Source organism: Magallana gigas, chromosome 2, assembly GCF_963853765.1.
Source record: "Magallana gigas chromosome 2, xbMagGiga1.1, whole genome shotgun sequence".
NCBI classification, from domain to species: Eukaryota; Metazoa; Mollusca; class Bivalvia; order Ostreida; family Ostreidae; genus Magallana; species Magallana gigas.
In genome coordinates, this window is record NC_088854.1 from 10,148,557 (window position 1) to 10,167,452 (window position 18,896).

At 34.0% G+C, this 18,896-nt stretch overlaps 1 protein-coding gene across 1 annotated transcript; it reads right to left on the reverse strand.

Moving 5' to 3' along the window:
- Window positions 1–196: 196 nt before the first annotated feature.
- Window positions 197–5,330, reverse strand: LOC105319736 (peptidyl-prolyl cis-trans isomerase FKBP2). The gene is made up of 4 exons (XM_011417386.4): window positions 4,931–5,330; window positions 3,405–3,556; window positions 2,233–2,363; window positions 197–521 (listed from the first exon to the last, which is right to left on the reverse strand). Exons 1-4 carry the CDS (start codon window positions 5,176–5,178, stop codon window positions 354–356), a joined length of 699 nt encoding a protein of 232 aa, XP_011415688.2. The 5' UTR covers window positions 5,179–5,330; the 3' UTR covers window positions 197–353.
- Window positions 5,331–18,896: the final 13,566 nt, after the last annotated feature.

An 18,896-nucleotide genomic window follows, 5' to 3' on the forward strand; every position in this document is an offset into this window, starting at 1 on the left:
TATCTCTGCAAAGATTACTCCGGAATGCACTCGAGAGCAAGTTGTCGGGGAAAGGCAGCTAAGGGACCAAATGGGAGGGGTTATTAAAATGGGACATAATGTGCGCGTCTCGGTGACACAGAGCCCCCATAACCTAAATACATGTAAAATAAATGCCACTTGCATGAGGTGAAGAATATCATAACAAACGACGATCTCTATTTTTGTGTAAGTCTGTATTTGATACATTACTAAAGTAAAACACCCGCTAAACCAGTTTAATAAAATGTCACAATAATTAAATGGGAGACCTGAATCGGCCCCTATCACAGTTTTGTGCTCCCCTTCATTTTGAATGATCCCTCAACTTCATTCTACAGCTCTTCGTGTTTTGGGCCGCTGAATTCTTCGTGGGAAATTTTACCATCTCCATCTTTATCCTCGAATTTAAACAGGTTGTCGAGAACTTTTTCCTGCTGCTTTGCCGCCAAATCAACAGGGATTCCCTGGGCATGCGCTTGTCTGGCAAGGTACATACTCATCTGCAATCAAAACAAATGTTGGATAATGAAAGGCAACGCCCTTGGATATAATATGATAAGCTGCTTTTATTTTACGAAATACGCTACAATAACAAAATGTCCTTGAAATATACAAACATGGACGGAAAATGAGAAAGCCCAAAATTCCAAACCTATTAATTCAATATTGAACTTGTTGATTGCAATTTAAAAACATTTAAAAAATAGGTCATGTACAAGAGTGAATTCAGTAATACATATTTTAACATTTTTGTCATATGAAACTGTGAACATCTATTATTCATTTAGAAAGTAGGCCAATATAAAAACTAAAAAAAGGTGATATGATGTAGACCCTCTGTCGAGTCGTACAGATGGCACGTAATATTGTCATGAATTTCTTAAAAGAGTTGTAACTTTATCTGTTCGAAGGAAACGCAAAGAAAAGACGTTTCCTCTGTAGCGACACGAATTGCACCCTGCTGATGCAATTGCATTTCCTGGCTCCATAAAATACTTAGTAATTTTCAATAATATGGTGTATGGTAATAAATCTGCGTGTGCAAGGTGTTTTTTTTTTGTTATGGGTTGTCATCTTGGTTAATATAGCATTGTGAAAATACGAATACATGTACCATAAAAGATTTCTAATGTTTCTCGCGGATTGAATAAACTAAACAAATGACTCTCTCTCTCTCTCTCTCTCTCTCTCTCTCTCTCTCTCTCTCTCTCTCTCTCTCTCTCTCTCTCTCCACAATATAAAGGCGACAAAGAGGAAAAAACTTTATTTAGATACGCAATCTGTAAACTTTCCAGATGAAAGATATAGGAAACGAGGAATACATCAAAGAGCCAAATGGCTGACAACCAGATCGGGTATCAATATCGCTATGACGCTGCAGTATTTTTGTTTGATAACAAGAGTTTCTTTTTTTTTTACTTAGTTGTAATTTATTGTCCTGCTTCTAAATTTGAATACAAATGCAAGCTGTGAGTATATTTTCAGTACAACGATTTAGGAAATCTGAAACTATATTTTCGGACTTTTAATTGATACCTGAATGTCTGATGATGAAAAAAATCTTCCTTGAAATAGACGAAAGGTCCAACATTCATGTCACCCACCCCCCACCCCCCCCCCTTTTAAAAGACTTTTTATATCAATATTCTACTTATTTATATAACTGTGTACTTTATATGTATACATGTAGCTAAAGTATGTACATGTACTTGAAATATAGATGTATGTACCTCACTATATTAATCATACATATGTAAGCATATTTGAGTAAATAACGATAATTCGTGTTACCTTTGACAATATTTTCGTCCGCCGCAGTCTATATCTCATTTACAATTTATGTTCGTCGTTAAATTTTACCTTCATTTTTCTTACTCACGATAAATACAAGAATCGACTCCGTTTGTTCCATGGAATTTAATACTTAATTAACAACACCTATTTCACGAATTAAAGGGACACCATTTATTTTGATGTAAGTTATTTTGGCTTTTTCAAAGTTATACACTACATTATTAAGCTGGCCACTTCAAATTTTGCAACACTATTTGTACGAGTATTAACCACCAAAATAAGCAAAAATAAGCAACCCGCCAAAATAACCCGCTTTATGTATATACGCTTTGTAATTTTTGTATTGAAATACCGCATTGCTTAATTTTGCATTGCCCCGCCCCCCGATTTATTATGATCCACCGATGAGTTTCTTACCTCGTCCTTGGTGAGGTGGTCATCGTTGTCGATATCGATCATCTTGAAGACGTTGGGGGGTTTGGGACCGTCATGTACCTGGATCAGCTCCACCTCAAAAACCAGATCGGAGTTTGGCGCAATAACGGGACCTGGAAAGTCAACGTACAACATTAAAAGTGTGTCCTTCACTCGCGGCCATATTGTCTGCAGTCCCCATTTAATTAATCATCAAATTTCTAAATGTTTTTATCGGGTGATGGGGTGGTACATGTAATGTTAACGTTGTTTTGTTTTCGTTTTTTGTTTTTGGCATTCTATTTAACTCTGGTAGACAAACTATGAAATTCATCTTCTTGAACATTACATAAATTGGGACTAACCAAAGTGTTATGTAACTAAATGATATCCTTTTATCCTTTTATGGTAAGAAACCTAGTATAAGAGTAAATTGCCATAGAAATTCTGAAAATTCTACTTTGAAATAAGTGCGCAATACCTTTTTAAAAATTAATTCCGCAAATTAAAAATGAAATGATATTTTCCACTGAGACTTCTTTTTTGTTATACATTATTATTTCATTACTCATATCCATTAGCCAGGTATTCTTTGGGGAATGATAAATATAAAATAAAGGAACACATTTGCAAACTGTGTACGAGCACAAAGGCTGTTGCTAATTTGAAGAGTTTTCACCATTATTGAATTGGATCTAATTGCAAAATTACACGCAATAAAAGTCTGTTGCCCCAATTCACTTGTGACGTTTGGGAGCTATTTATAGAAATTAAAGTATATACTGCCATGGATATGCCGATTTAAAAGTTCTTGTTACCGAGGAATTTCCGACTAACAACAGTCAAATGAGTGAATTACAGAATTACGATGTACTGCTTTAAAATGTCAGAACGAGACTTTGACAGGTGCTTGAGGAATTCAAATGTCATCGAATGCTCAGTGGGTGATGCGTGGATGATAATATGAGGCAGGGAGTTGATAGAATGAAAGATATACAGGTTGACCCGGTCACATTGATAAAGTACACGAAGATTGCGTTAAGAGATCATTAGCCATTGCTTGTGTGTAGTGCTTCACTTATAGTCTCTCTGATTCTATTGACGCGATCAGCTCTTTGCATAGCATCAATTTTTAACCAGTTAAAATGATGACAATGTTGGAGTTGGAGTTTTACCTGACCCATGCTCCCCGTACGCTAGCTTGGACGGCACGAACAGTTTCCGCTTCTCCCCCTGGCACATCTCTAGGAGGCCCTTCTCCCAGCCCTGGATCACCTGTCCGACTCCCAGCTGGAATTGGAAGGGAATGGCTCCCGGTCGGTCCCGACTGAAACAAGAAACCAACAATGAATGTTTACATTAAATGCTGTCATCATTTTTCTCGTTATTATCTTCAAGGCTGAAGAAGCAATTATTCTCCAATTGGTATGCTCCCCATTAAAAGATAAACATGTATGGCGGTTTTCTATACACATATATTCCGGTTACTAATGTTGTCCTTCTTTTACTTTAAAATTGTTTAGTAATAAAACTCCTGACTATTTAGAATACCTAATAGTGTCTACAATATGTGGCTTGTTCTGAAGCCATTGTATCTCAAAGGTGCATCATGTTTATGTCATAGATTGTATTCCAATGAACTAGCTTTATGGTTTTTATCTATATACACTAATCTTTACTGTCGGCACGTAATGTTTGCCTCTAAACTGGTATACCAAACTACATGTACCAGTAAACTATGATAAAAGTTCACCACTAATGTTTCTGATTGTAAATTGGTAGATGTTTAGTTTTGTACAAAGAAACACGCCTTGGATGAACCTCAAAGCTAATTGAGAGTTAAGGGTACTAAGCTTTGAGGCGTTGAGTTCATGTTGTGGTGTAAAGTTTACTGGTAATGCCTAAAGTTTACCAGTAGTGTGGTTGTAAATTTTGGTGGTTTTTACCTATTGTTCACAAAATGTCCACGGTCTAATATAATATGTCTTTATCCATCTTCGCTAGCCAAGGGTTTCTGGTTCTTGAGGAGCGTTGCGGATCAGAAACTCTTGGCTAGCGAAGATGGTCTTTATCAAAGCAAAAAATTCCAAAAAAAAAAAAGCTTTAAATTAAATACTCTAGGATTTCCTATTCGAGTAGGAGGTTTAGAGTGATAGCATACAGTTACCAAAGTGACAAAGAAAAAAGCTCATGTTTACAACATCACAAGGTTTTCACTAATTTACATTCATAAATTTTGCATTGCATTTCTAAGATTAAAATGCACTAGAAAAGTGCTTTTTTAGGTTTTTGGTTAAGAAACCGAAAATCCCCTCAGACATTTAGAAAATAACTTGACTGCCGCTTTGCGGAAGTGATTTGAAAACTTGCTTACAGCAGACATTTTGTGGTTTGTTGATTGAAGTACGTGAATGTATTCCAGTACAACAGCAGACGACAATGATTCACATCAAGATGATGTATGACGTCGGTGTAATCATTTGACTAAAGGTCTTTTAACAATATATATTTTTTGTGCAAAAATTGAACAAAAACTAGGAATTTGAATTGATCATGCAACATGTTATGAAGACATGCTATAAACAATGCGTCAACTGAAAGTTGAAATCTACATTAATCTGGTGTCAGTTAGCGTCACAAGTTAAAAAAAAAACTGGATACTATTAGAAAGATATACCACCTTTGAATGAATATGGTTTACCTGGAATCGAATTTTGTTCCGTTGTCATAGAATCCTTCATAGTGAATTACTAAAATGTCGGAGTCCTTGGATTTCCGGGGACAATCCGTTGCGTGGGTCAGGACCTCAATCTTCAAGTGGGGTTCCCCGGCGCCCTGGTTGCTTGGGTCGGGCTGTTGTTGCTGCTGCTGTTGTGGTAGAGACAGACATACGGACAATAAGTTAAGTCCCAAAACTGTCACACAAGCACACTTTACAAACAAATACATGTTAAGCTTTTTGTCCCTCGTGTCGACTCAAACTGAACTGTAGAATTTAGATACGCTCGGCTAATGTGATTGGAATATAAAGATGGTCTATTTCACGTGGCCTTATAAGAAGACGTCCACGTGTACTAGTTAGGTTCCTAACGAGGAAGTGATCAGTAAAAATAATAAGTGATGCAATAAATGCCCGAGAGGCTACACAGGCCAGTCGATGCGGAGACCCCGGGGCAGAACATCCTTACACACGACGAACAACATGCATAAAAATATTCACATTTATTGCTTGCAAGTGTTTGTGAATAAAAACAGCTTGAGATTGTCGGTTTGATAAATCATTGCAATAATTAATCAACAATGGTTGAGTGAATCGCCTTGCTTAACTCCACTGATCGCCTCAAACAGCATCTGCTGAAAACTGCTTTCTTTGTAGGTGATCAGGATACTCTATATACTCTTATGTAATGTGGAGTAAAAATTTAATATGTTTAGGATATGCATTTGTTAATGACATATTGGTTGTATCAATTAACAAATAATTAGTACAAAACTACGCAATACACATATTGCTGTATGCTCATTTCGAAACCTTGAAAATAGTTAAAAACTCATTTAAAATAAATAAAGATCTATTCTGTCATTTAAGGAGGCCGACTTTAGTTTGCATTGCGCATGTTTTTGCGCATTCTAATATAATACAGTTGTTTTATACTTCTTATGAATTTTTTTCGATATCATTTATAAAATTGAACACAATAAACAAAATACAGATAAAAATATTTAGATTTTTAAAGGAAATTTTTATTTTTAACACGATTTTTACGTTGTGTGGTAGGGGAGCATTGCCATTGCGCTTTCATGACGTTATGAAAAAATCAAGCTTTGTAGGAGTACGTTATAAGAAATAACATAAAAGAAAAAATAAAAAATTGTACGCTGTTGAAATTTTATATACAGAATGATGCTTTCCTCGAGGATATTTTCCTCATTTTTGGAATGAATCCATTATACCAATCATCATTCCTGATGATCCAAATATATAGCAAAATTTGGTGCATTTTAATATTTTGAGATGGCCCCCACTAAAAACCAGACGGTAGAATTTTGTGTTTTTTACATATAAGGTAGGAAATGATATTACTTATCATATATAACAATTTGAGAAAAAAAGCTATTGTAGTATTTTTTAAAACTGCTTTGATGTGCGGAAAATGACAGTTTCCTATACATTCCTATAGTAAATGTACCTCTATTTTGAGATGGTCCCTTAAAAGAACCAGACGGTCAATTTTCATGAACCTTCGCATATAAACTAGAGTTGGTTTAAATTACATATGGTTAAAAAATAAAGACTTTTGCTATTGTAGTTTTTCCGCAAAAAAACCCAAATCGGCCTCCTTAAATGAACTCATCTGTTAACTTAATTAATTCATTAGTTTTACCGTCGGCTTCCAAACGAATCAATTTAAATAAGCATTTATGTCAATTGCAGCGAAAAGAATTATCAATTATGAATAATTTTGGGCAGACTAATGGAACCAGAGTTCCGGACAAAACAAGAAATTGTCAAACTTTTAATGTCTTTGTTTAAACAGTGTATGAATTCAGGAACTGGTTTTTATCCAGGGTTTTCAAGTGACTTTCTTTCTTTTGAATAATAACAAATGCATAGATCTGAGAGATACTCGCAAAGGTGTTTGAATACTAGACCGGTAAATTGGTCTTTTGGTAGTTGGTGGTCATGTTTAATGATAAAGTCAACATCCTAATGACTAAATGTTCATGCATATATGACCAACAGTGCATTGCATTATTTAGTTTAGAAATTTAACATGTACTCATGTATGCCTCTGTTATTTATCAAATTTATTTTAAATCGACCATCGGCACCAATAACTCAGCCATTCTACGTAGTGTATGCGCTAGAAAAACTTATACATAATGTATCTATAATATCCTCAAACACAGACTATTAAACGCCGGGTTGATGCGTTAAATAAAGTCGAGAATGATAATGATCTAAATGGTTCCGTTCAGTGTAATAGTTCTAATGAGTTTTGTTATATTCTCAGCCATAATGGATCTTGGATGGGGAAATCAGACCGAAGTAACCCCTGAATGCACTCTCAACCAGTCACTAACTCAGCCAAAACACACTCTTTTTCAGAACAATTAGATACTCTCATTATCTTCAGGAACATAGTGTTTTGAACGCTTTTCCACTTCGTGACACAAGCTTGAAGTTTCAAGCTTCGTTTTTAACCCGCATGGTGGCCAAACAACCTTGCACTTCATTGATTTTCACCCATAAAAAGATTCTACGTTCATTGTGGTTTTAAACTGGTTCTGTTCATACTTAACACTTTTTTTATAGTCACGAAAATATTATTTGAATTTTCTTTATTTTTATTTCTAATTTTATTTTCAAGATACCTTTTATACGTAGGTATCAGTTGTTACTTTTTCTGTTTATTTCAAATTGCTGTTCTAAAGTGCAATTGAATTATAACACCGCTGGAGCTCACAACGGAAATAGAACTTAGAACTGAAAAATTACAAAAGCGATCAATATCGCTGTGTAACTTATCCTCTATTTTTAGTTAATTCAAATAATGTTGGCCAAAGTGTTAAAAGCCAATGCCCTGGTATGATATTTGTAGTTACCACAATGATTTTCTCTCTTGTGCGTTTCGGTTAGTTACAACCAAGTTTACTAACCTCTTCTGAAGTGAATATAATTAATTGTGTAATTTGATTTAAACATTTTAATGAGCTTTAAATATGACCCTTAATATTTGGAAATGCAAGCTTTTACTGTTTGTATTTATCCGTGCCTTTCCACTGAAAGTGTCTTATGGAATAGTCATTTGCAATATGGTTACCCTTACTTTCAAACTTACAGCCAAATGATGAGCATTGATTGCATTTCAGTTCGTTTACACAGTGACAGAATAATATGTTTTCAATCGGTGAATACTGTTAGTTGAGAATATGCTTGGAAAACCGTACATATGAATATTCGCTCGGCCGACAAATATGTTTCCATTTAATTTACAACCAAGTTTTTACGCATACTGAATAAAGAAAGTAAAGTCGCTTGCAGTGAATTTGCTAATACTGTCATTTAAGACGTTCTCATTCTTTTTTATTAATCACGGTTGCTAATGCAATATTTTTCACAAGTTATTTGAAATAAAATAGCTTTCGTTGAATGCACATATATCATGACAGAAACAAACAACAAATATTTACAACAGATAATACGAACATAAACATCTTCCTTGTGTTGAAAAATGTTTGCATTATCGAATGAAGAACTGTGGCGTCGATAGGGCGTCGGTGTGTAATTACATTATTCCTGTAACAGGTAGCTAGATTTATCCGTTTTCATGGAAAATTTACCGGCATACTCTAAAACCTGGCCTGGCCTGGCTTGGCCCCATTGGCCTGGCCTGGCCTCAAAGTTGGCCTGGCCTCAATTTTGGCCTCAAAATTGGCCTGGCCCCAAATTTTGGCCTGGCCTCAAAAATTGGCCTGGCCTCAAATTTGGCCTCTTCAAAAATTTTTGGCCTCAAATTTTAAAATTTCTTTTTTTCTCATTTTCTTAGATTAAAATTGAATTGTTATTGATTTTTTTCAGAAATTGAATATTCTTAAGGAATAATCATATGAAAATATATATATGACAAGATGACCGATTTTTCAAGTTGAATTACTTTAATCCATGTCTAAACACACAAAAAATACCTATGACATGCATGCACAGCACTGCTCCTACTATAAGAAATAGATTTTCCCAATACTAAAGCGATTAAGTTGTCACTCCCATCTCCCATTTAAAATTTAAACATCATTTTAAGAGACTGACCTGATTGATATCCAAAACATTTGTAAGCTGGTACATAGCATTAAATTGTTATCACTGTGTAATGCACTTTAAAATCTGCTGTTTGTTTACATTACCTGTCAACACCAATCAAGCCCAAATTTCCCTCCCCAGCAGAAATTCAATATCAACCTTTTCTGTCCCTAATCTGCTACATTGGGGTCAGATTCATTGCCTATCCTGCCGTTTAACATTTCACATGTCTAATTTAATTAATGGCATTTGCGAACGACTGCATCACTGCATCCCTCGATAGCTTGACCCGGTGATGTTCATTAATTCATCACCTCCTGATTATAGAGTAGAGTTTCCTGTATGTGTTGCTTGTATATTTAGGAAATAATTGTTCTCCTATGGGGAATTGTCATCATCGGAATTTGAACAAAGCAGAACATTTTGTGATTTTTGATAGAATAAACAAATATTGGCCTCTTCCATTACTTTTTTCTCAAACAATCGTTGGTAAAAGAAGAGTTGCATAGATAGTGTCTAATCCTGAGAGCAGTTTGATCTAAATACATTGCAAAAACATGCCATCGTTATACACTTGCAGGGCAAAATCACATTCTTAAGTTCTTAAGAATTTAAATCATACTGAATAAAAATCTGTTAGAATTGATTACTCAACATACTTTTAGTCATAGATATACATTGTTAGTACTATATTTTCAATTGTAACTATTATTTTTGATACATTATCACTTTAAGACACTATAGGCACCAAAAGTGATGTTTAATGTGCATTGAAAATAAATCAATAAAACATCAATAAAAACGTCAAATATGTAAAGAAAATATAAAAATAAATTTGAGGCCAAAAATTTTTGAAGAGGCCAAATTTGAGGCCAGGCCAATTTTTGAGGCCAGGCCAAAATTTGGGGCCAGGCCAATTTTGAGGCCAAAAGTGAGGCCAGGCCAACTTTGAGGCCAGGCCAGGCCAATGGGGCCAAGCCAGGCCAGGCCAGGTTTTAGAGTATGCCAAATTTACCGTTGGTAGCATTTGACACGAATATTCTACGAATTTATCGAATATCATAGCCAGGAACAATGGCAATACCGGAATGGCTTCAGTTTGCTGAGTCAGGATTTATAGAGAGAAGCAAATGCATTTAGTGATCATTGTTGTACGTGCTTAATTGCAGGCGCTAATACCTACGAAAGAAAGGTTAATTAAATTTGGATGCGCCCAATCCCAGGTTATGCAATGTTTCAAATTAGAAAACCGTGTTCTGAAACGATATGACGGAATAAATGCGACTTGTTAGCTTTTGTTTAGCTATAGAACATGCATGTGCATTTTTCGATGCCAAGAAACGTTTTTTAGAGAATTTTTTTTGGTCGACAACAACCAGAAATACAAAAGAAGATTATTATGTTCTTCATGGGGTAATGGGCGCGGGGATATGGTTAAGTGTTAAATTTTGTTGAATAAGTCAGAGAACAACAATTTTTCTCGTTAAGATTTTAACTTAGTCATGGTAGTACATAGCGGTTCTGGTTATGTATTAAAGTATGTAATAGTGCAACATTATTTCAGTAAGTCATTGTACAATGCATGGTGATTGTTTCTCGTAGAAGGTATGGGGTCAGTGCTCGGTCGATCTTAAGTGTATGACATTGAACAAAAGATGAGATTGGTGTATGTACCAGGATCTCTGTGTACAAGGACACTTGTCGACGACAAGTCACTTCTCTCGGATCCGGAGTCAGTGACGAATTTAGTATTCAACTGAAAATAACAACACTTTTAAGTTTACATAGAAGTTTCAATATATAACGCTCTCTACTTAAAACCGCCGCGGCTTCAGAAAGGGGAAGTGTTTTCTATTATTAGAAAAACAGCATCGTGATTAACAAAATGGGGCGTTTTCATAAAATTGTGGACTGATTACGTTTGGTGGTATGAAAAAAAAATAACAAGTGCATTTAAGGTAGCACATTGCTCCTATGTAGATGCAATGTATTTGTCAACAATTAATGTTAATGTGATATCTTCCATGCAAGTTTAGTTTGTTCAGGTTTGCCAAGAAAGCTGAAATTTTGTCAATCCAACGACACTTTGCCGAGTGCGTTACGTGACAGTGTTGGGTTCACGGGTTTTTTTTTTTTACAGGTGCGCGTTATGTAATTATTAATGAGATGACGAGTCCGATGGCCTTCAAAACTGAGGAAACATTAGGCAAGATTTAAAATAAAAGGAATGGAATAGATATAAGAAATTCTCACAGAAAATATGAAGCATACACTGAAATCCCACTTTCTAAAAAAAAAACATACAGAGGATAGCGGTTTAGATAACAAACTTGTGAAAAAGAAGAAATCTTTAAAGTCTGACACCATCAGGTACGATTGCATTGATCTATCTCAGTCAAGGTTTGGATTGATCATGTTTATGCACATGAATATTTCATTTTTATCCAGAAATTATTGCCTTTCTTTTGTTCCTTGATGGTCACATAATTCACGTTATGTACCGGGAATGTTCCATGGACCATACATGTTACTGTTCCGGAAAACTTATAATAGTCACTAGTCCAATTCAATATGTTTTATTTGATTAAAGGTCACCATTATTGGGTTGATACTCTACCATTTTCATCAAATTTCCACTAATCACTCGAACGTTACTACTATCTTAATAACCCTAAAGTCAAGATAAAAGGTTGTGCCCAAGAAGTTACCGTCCTTGTGAACGCTGATTGTATGCAGTGGTAAGCACGCAATAGGCTTGCAAGGACTTTAAACACCAATCAATAGCAATGGAATCAATCAAAAAGTGACATTTTAAATGTAAGATTGGGATTCTTATTGCGGTTTATAAAGAATTACGTATACACACATAATAATTCTTATGACAACATACACAGCAGCAGCCCCTAAAAATCATAGGGAAGCTTAGAACACAATGCTGTGTTCGGTCAATGACACTGCAAAGGGTGTTGACTAATTTAATACAACAAAGCAAGTTATATTTAATGCAGCATAGAAATGGAGTTAATTGCATTTTACTTTACAATCAATTTTGCCTTGCTCCTTCTAAACATTTTCATAATTCATAACTTTGTTTTCGCTTACTTCAATAATAGGTAGATAATTATCATTCAAAAGCAACACAGAGATGAATACATTACTTCCTTCAATTTTTTTTTTAATTTTTCATAAGCTTACCTTTAAAACTCAGCCACAAGGTATACATTTATATGGGTCGCAAGGTTATAACAAAGTGTGTCGCATATACATTGTATAAATCAATTTCATCATATCACTTTCATTTATAAATGAAAAAAATTCAAACAGCTTGTGTTTTGATTTAATACAAGAAATAAATTATTGAATTTCCTTTTGTTTTTTGACTGAAACAGAGATATGCTTAGCAGATTGACTATGAAGATACAAAATGCATAGCGATTATTGCACATCTAGTAATATAAAAAAAAAATACTGTGTTGTAATTTGGTTTTGAATTAAATTTTTAATTTCTAAAATTCTGCAGCAAAAATATTTTACATGCAAAATGAAGTTTATAATCCATTTAAAAGAATGCAAAATATCTTAACATTTTTTGCATATAATGATTCATTTGTTAAATACTCTAGCATAAAGGTTTTGCCAGAGTGTATTGCATGCAACTTCCAATACATGTAAACGCGTTGTTTCGTAGGTAGTTAAAAATCTGCGCATTTAAATTTCAGTGAATGTATAAAATGTCAAAGATAAAACAGATTAGAAATTTTGAAAAACCAGTTTGAAAATACTTTATTGTCTTTTAAGAAACAAAAGGGAAAGACGGCAATTTTTCCAAGTAGGACCCAAGCAAAGAGGAGTTGTTCAGACGGAGGCTGTCTCTCTGTACATAAAGAAAGGACTTTATCAGATACAATAGTTTAAAGTACTAGTTTTTGGCTTATCATTTCATCTAAAGTACATTTTCATCTGCTGTCCAATCTTAACAGATCTACAATGATGTATAAATCAAATGAAGCCACCAGAAGATGGTGCCTCACGTTGCAGTGCTACTTTGATGTGATTCTGGTATGCGTTATACAAATTAAGTGGTCCCGGAAACTTCATTTGAAAACTTTAATGTAAACATTTAATTGTCATTTGACCAAGAACAGATCTTCCAAGTGCATCAAAATATTATCTAAAATTTCTAAAGTACTATTTGTCTGTCTGGAATCTCTCCCGGATCAGATTATGTTGCATGAAGTTCTGGGCACTTTGTCTACACCCGCAGTGCCAAACTTGCATGATGCTGTTGGAAAAGTTTAATGGTTTCTTATTAAACACTTTCTTCAGAACTCTGCATTTACCAATAATTGATCAAATACTGCTAAGTTTTTCCGTATTCATATATATTTGTATCATGATTTTAACGTTTCTGAAAACATTATTGGGTAAAGTTGGTTCTTATTATTGTCTCTGTGTTATTATTGGTAGAAGAGAGTATTAGGATTTTAGAGAAACGTTGCACTTTTTACATAGCAAAAGATCATTTCTCAAATCATCAATTATTCAATCTATTCATGAGAGTTTACATTGTATTATCATATACTTGTAATTGCAAAATTAAGGTTGTTTGATACTAGAAACTTAAAATTAAAAGTATTGGTTGGGAGGGGGTGGTTTTGAACAATTTTAGATCTACACTAAACAAGCTATATTGATGATACTGCCATTTCTGGCACATGCAGAAATATTTTGTGGGGTTTTTTTTCTTTTAATTAATAATTAATAATTACGACCCTTTATCTTTAAACTGCTTAATTTTCATTCCCAATTTGCCAAGTTTGGTTAAAAATGGTTCATGCCGTGGCTAATGTGAGCAGTTTACAAGTTGCCGAAGTAATTGTAGACGCTGGACGCATGAACATTACCGGGTAGTCAGGATAGGTTTTTGAGCCTACTGTTCAGGCGAGACAGAAATTAGAGATTTCACAGTGGCAGAATGGGGGGTAAAGCCTACAAAATTAAGAGGAAAGTTAAAGGTAGATTTGAAGTCTGATAGGTAATCTGTTGATCACCCAACCTTATTCATAAGCCTCATTCATAAAGGTGTTCAATATAATGCCACTGATGAAATTGCTTTTTTCAAAAACAAAAAGAAACAAAAAAAAAGCAAAGATATCTTAACTTGTGATTAATGAATTGCTTCTCAAAAAATCTCGCCCTTCCTTAAAAAGATGCTCTTATTTGAGAGAGGGATTGGTCATTTTCGAATTCTACACGTATTAAAATAGCATTCTTTTTGCTGTGTTGAATTTATTTTTTAGAAGGCATTGCGAAATCTCAAGTTTTTCATTGAATGTTTGCTATTACTATCAAAAATTTCACACTACTCTACAATGCCACACTTTCTCCTGGACCTATTTTCTGTGTGGGTCGTTATTATAGATGTGGCGGATTTGGAACACTTTGTCTACATTTGCGACCGGTAATTGTATAATAAAGTGTAGATCTCATGCCCAGAACAGGAGTGTAAACTGTTAAATCTTAGACAAGTATTATACATAGATTTTTTGTTAATAATCGTTTCTTTCATAAATGTCATTAAAATAACAAAACATTTCTTAAACCACTCAAAAATACTGTTCTTGTATGAAAAAAAGATCGGGGTCCTGTATAGAAATTGTCATCAAGAAGCTATCCACTTGCATTGCTGAACGGCGATTAGATTCAGTGGCAAGGACGCAATATTAAGGCTTGAAAAAACTTTAAACACTAAACTGATAACAACAAAACCAAATAAATTAAAATGCTTTTGACTTTTTTTAATTGAAAGTTTGCATGAAATACGATATTTTTCATTGCAGTTTATTATGAATTATGTACACATGCATTATAATTCGTTGGGCAGCAAACACAACAGAGGCACCTAAACTCCGTGAGAACAATGACATTGCAAAGGGTGTTGATGGTTTATTACACAACAAAGCAAGTTTTATCTAACGCTGCATACCTCTATGTACGAAAGAGAGTTAATGCATTTAAGTTTACAATCAATTTTGCCTAGCTCCTTCAACACATTTTCATAATTCATAACTTTTTCACTGTTAGCTTCGATATTAGGTAGATAATTATCATTCAAAAGCAACAAGAAAGGTTGGATACTACATACAGTTTTTATTTTATTTTTGTGTATTTTTATTTTTCATAAGCTTACCTATAAAACCCTGTCACGGGGCATCATATACAAGGTTATAAGAAAGTATGTCGCATATATAAATTCATTTCAACTCTTTCTCTTTCATTTGTAAATAAAAGGCTTTCATGTTCAAACAGCCAATAGTTTAGCATAATACAAGAGAAACATTATTGAATTTATATTACTTGTTTATTGGCTGAAACAGGAATATGCTTAACAAATTGACAATGAATGAAGATATAAAATACACAGCAGCTATGATAAATTACATAACTTACCGAAAGTGTTGAGTAATGTAGCAAAACTTGTATAATTTGCTTTGAATTAATGCTTTGAATTTTTTTTTCTTCAAAAACCTTAAGCAAAAAATGATTTCAAAAACAAATAGATGACATGCGAAATGAAGTATCGTATACATCCATTAAAAAAATGCAAAATATTTGAACATTTTATGCATATATAAATGAGTCATTAGTTTAATGCCATGATGTAAACTATAAAATTAAGTTAACACTCGATTGTGTTGCATGCAACGTTATCTCTATATTTTGGAACGCCACACATGTAGCTGCCTTATGTGGTTATCTCCTGAGAAGATGGTGTCTTATGATATGATGATGGTGCTTTATTTTATGGAGATGATGCTTTTTTTTATGAAGGTGCTTTTTTATACATGTATGACGGTGCTTTTTTATATGATGGTGCTTTTTTATGTGAAGGTGATCACTCATAACTGCTTTTATTTTTGAAGACTGAGTTGAATGTAAAAAGCACTATAATATAATAGGGCACTTTCACATAAAAAGTACAATCTTCATATAATAAAGCGCCATCTTTATATAATAAAGCACCATCTTCACATAATAAGCACCATCTTCCAGTAATAAAACACAATCTTTACATTAGATATCCACATAAGGCATATATGGCGTTCCACACTTTATACTGGTTGTTTCATGAGATATTGATGAATTCTATTATTAAAAATATTAATGGGTTGTTATAGGGTTTTAAAAATTGAGAAAATGTCAAAGAATAGACAGTTTATAAATGTCATATCGAAATAACAATAAAAATTTCGACAAACATGTTAAAAAACTGTTTTCGAAACGAAAGGGAAAGGCTGTGATTTCTTCAACTAGAAAACAAGCCGGTAAAGTTATACATATGGAGGCTGTGTTACTATGTAAGGAGAACTGGGTCAGATATAATTACTTACAGTACCGATGAGACCCAACCTAACACCAGAGTAAACCCGAACTAAACCCCGGGTTTACTTTTGGGGTTTACTCTGAGTGTGCTTTTTAAAAAATTGGGTCCACTTTGGGTTTACTCGGGGTCTTTGGGGGGGGGGGGGGGGGGGTTTACTCGGGAATTACTTTTGGGGTCAACTGTAAGCATTGAAGTGTGAAGCAGACCCGTCTGTTATCTTACCATCTTACTGTCTGTACACATAATTCCTGCCCCTTGTACATTCCGAATACACATGTAGCGTCTGCTATCAGGGGTTTACTCTTTGTGTCCACTCTGGGTTTACTTTGGGTTTATTCTGGGTCCACTATAGTAAACCCGGAGTAAACCCAGAAAGTAAACTCGTGTTTACATGTAGTTGGGGTTAACTTTCTGTTAGGTTGGGTCTGATCGGTACTGTACTAGTATTAAGCTTGTCACTTCCTGACTATAGACAAATATATCGGGTTGATCCGTCTCATAGACGGCGAGGGAATATATTTCTGTAGTCAGTCAGTAGCAAATCTAATAAGTGTTTTGGTTTCCCAAGGACTATCAATTGAGACATTTATTCACAAAAAGCGATGATCTATGCAAATCCATTTTAAAGTGGCCTTACATCTAGTCCATTTTATTCAATCAAACTCTTTAAAAATACTATCTGAAAGTCTTCACTGTACCATTGTGTAATTACAACTTTGTTGCTATACAATTTTAAACGTTTTCTCCCTCCGCAGAGGTCAACTACTCTATAATTTTAAAAGAAATTCCAAAGGGCAACTACTCCAAATATTTTAAGAGTTTAACGTAACGGAGCGCGGTTTGGGTATTAAATATTTTGAAATGTCGTGCGGAGTAGGCAAGCGTCGACCATATTGCCGAATTCTCACCAGACGGTTATATCACGTGTCGTGTTTAAACCAATGAAGTGTAACATTTCAGTCGGAGGGAAAACAAAATAATTTAAATCATTAAGGTACTAGTTTATGGCTTATTATTTCATTTAAGGTACAATTTCATCTAGTTAAGGCTGACCTTATAGACAGATCTAAGTAAAATCAAGCCTTCAAAAGATAATGCCTTGAGTTGCAGTGCTGCTTTAAAGGAGATGTTGTACAAATTAACAGATCCTGAAGCCTTCATTTGAAAGCATATATATATACCCAACCTATTTTATGAGGGGGTTCAATAAATAAACACCGAATTTCCTTTTCTTAAATCAACATATTTTGATTAATGAATTGCTATATTTGTTTTCAAATCTTACCCCTTCCTTAAAGGAACTTGGACACGATTTGAGCTCAAAATTTAAAATTTTATTTTTCTAATTTTAATGTTTAGAATGGTTAATATGGGTACTTTTAATGCTTTGTCAAAATTTAAAAGTCAAATATTGAGTTATAAGCAAGATACAAAGTTTAAAAATCTTTGTTTTGTAAACAAAGCTCGAACTTTGTTATTGTTTACATATGTGTTTTATTGGTATAAGTCTAAATCAAATGTTGCTTTTTTCTGTTTTAATATCATATTACATTTATCTATGAACACATTAAATCAGTTCATCTTGTTTGCCACGAGTCATTTGGTAAAAAAAAGAAGGTAATTCCATACTTTACATTATTTGTAAACAAATAAATAGACTCGAGCTTTGTTTACATAACATTGATTTCTTCCTCTGTATCTCTCTTATAACTTGACTTTTAACATTAAAATTTTTGTCATCACTCAAAATGAGCAAGTAAACCATTTTATACATAAAATAAAGAAAAGAAAAATTTTGATCTAAAATCGTGTCCAAGTCCCTTTGAAAAAATTATCAGCTATTTTCAAATCTCACATTTGTTAAAAAGCATACTTTTTGCTGCGTTGAATTTATTTTTTTAAGGCATGGCGGAATCTAGGTTTTTCATTGAATGGTTGCTGTGATATATTGTTATCAGGGAAGATAACACCACACTACCCTACAATATCTTCTTTTCTCCCGGACCTATTTTCTGTGCGGATTGTTATTATAAGGGTGTCGGTCAACTCGTAATCAATAATAGAATTTAGACAATCGTTTCTTTCATAAATGTTTTGATTAAACGTGCATAAATATTCAAATTGGGTCAGAAACTTTCCTTAAAGAAGTCTTCCTCTTACCGGTATTTGACACGTGCCTCAGAAACATTCATGTATTTCTGAGGAAGTTAACATATAGTTATTTCTTTCAAACATGGCATTGTTTGTCTGTTTGTTTAGCCTGCACTCAAGTGTTTACATAGCCTGCATTTTCAAGATACTCCATGCAGTGCACGAAAACTATGCTTTGATCCGACAAAATGTTGTGCAATTCTGACAATGCGTCATACAATAAAAAACCTCTTATTATTTTACATTTAACCGACATTTTCTTCATGTGAAAACAAAGTGCATTTTTGTAACTTCATGTCTAGATCTTCTTTACATACCGACTCAGATATT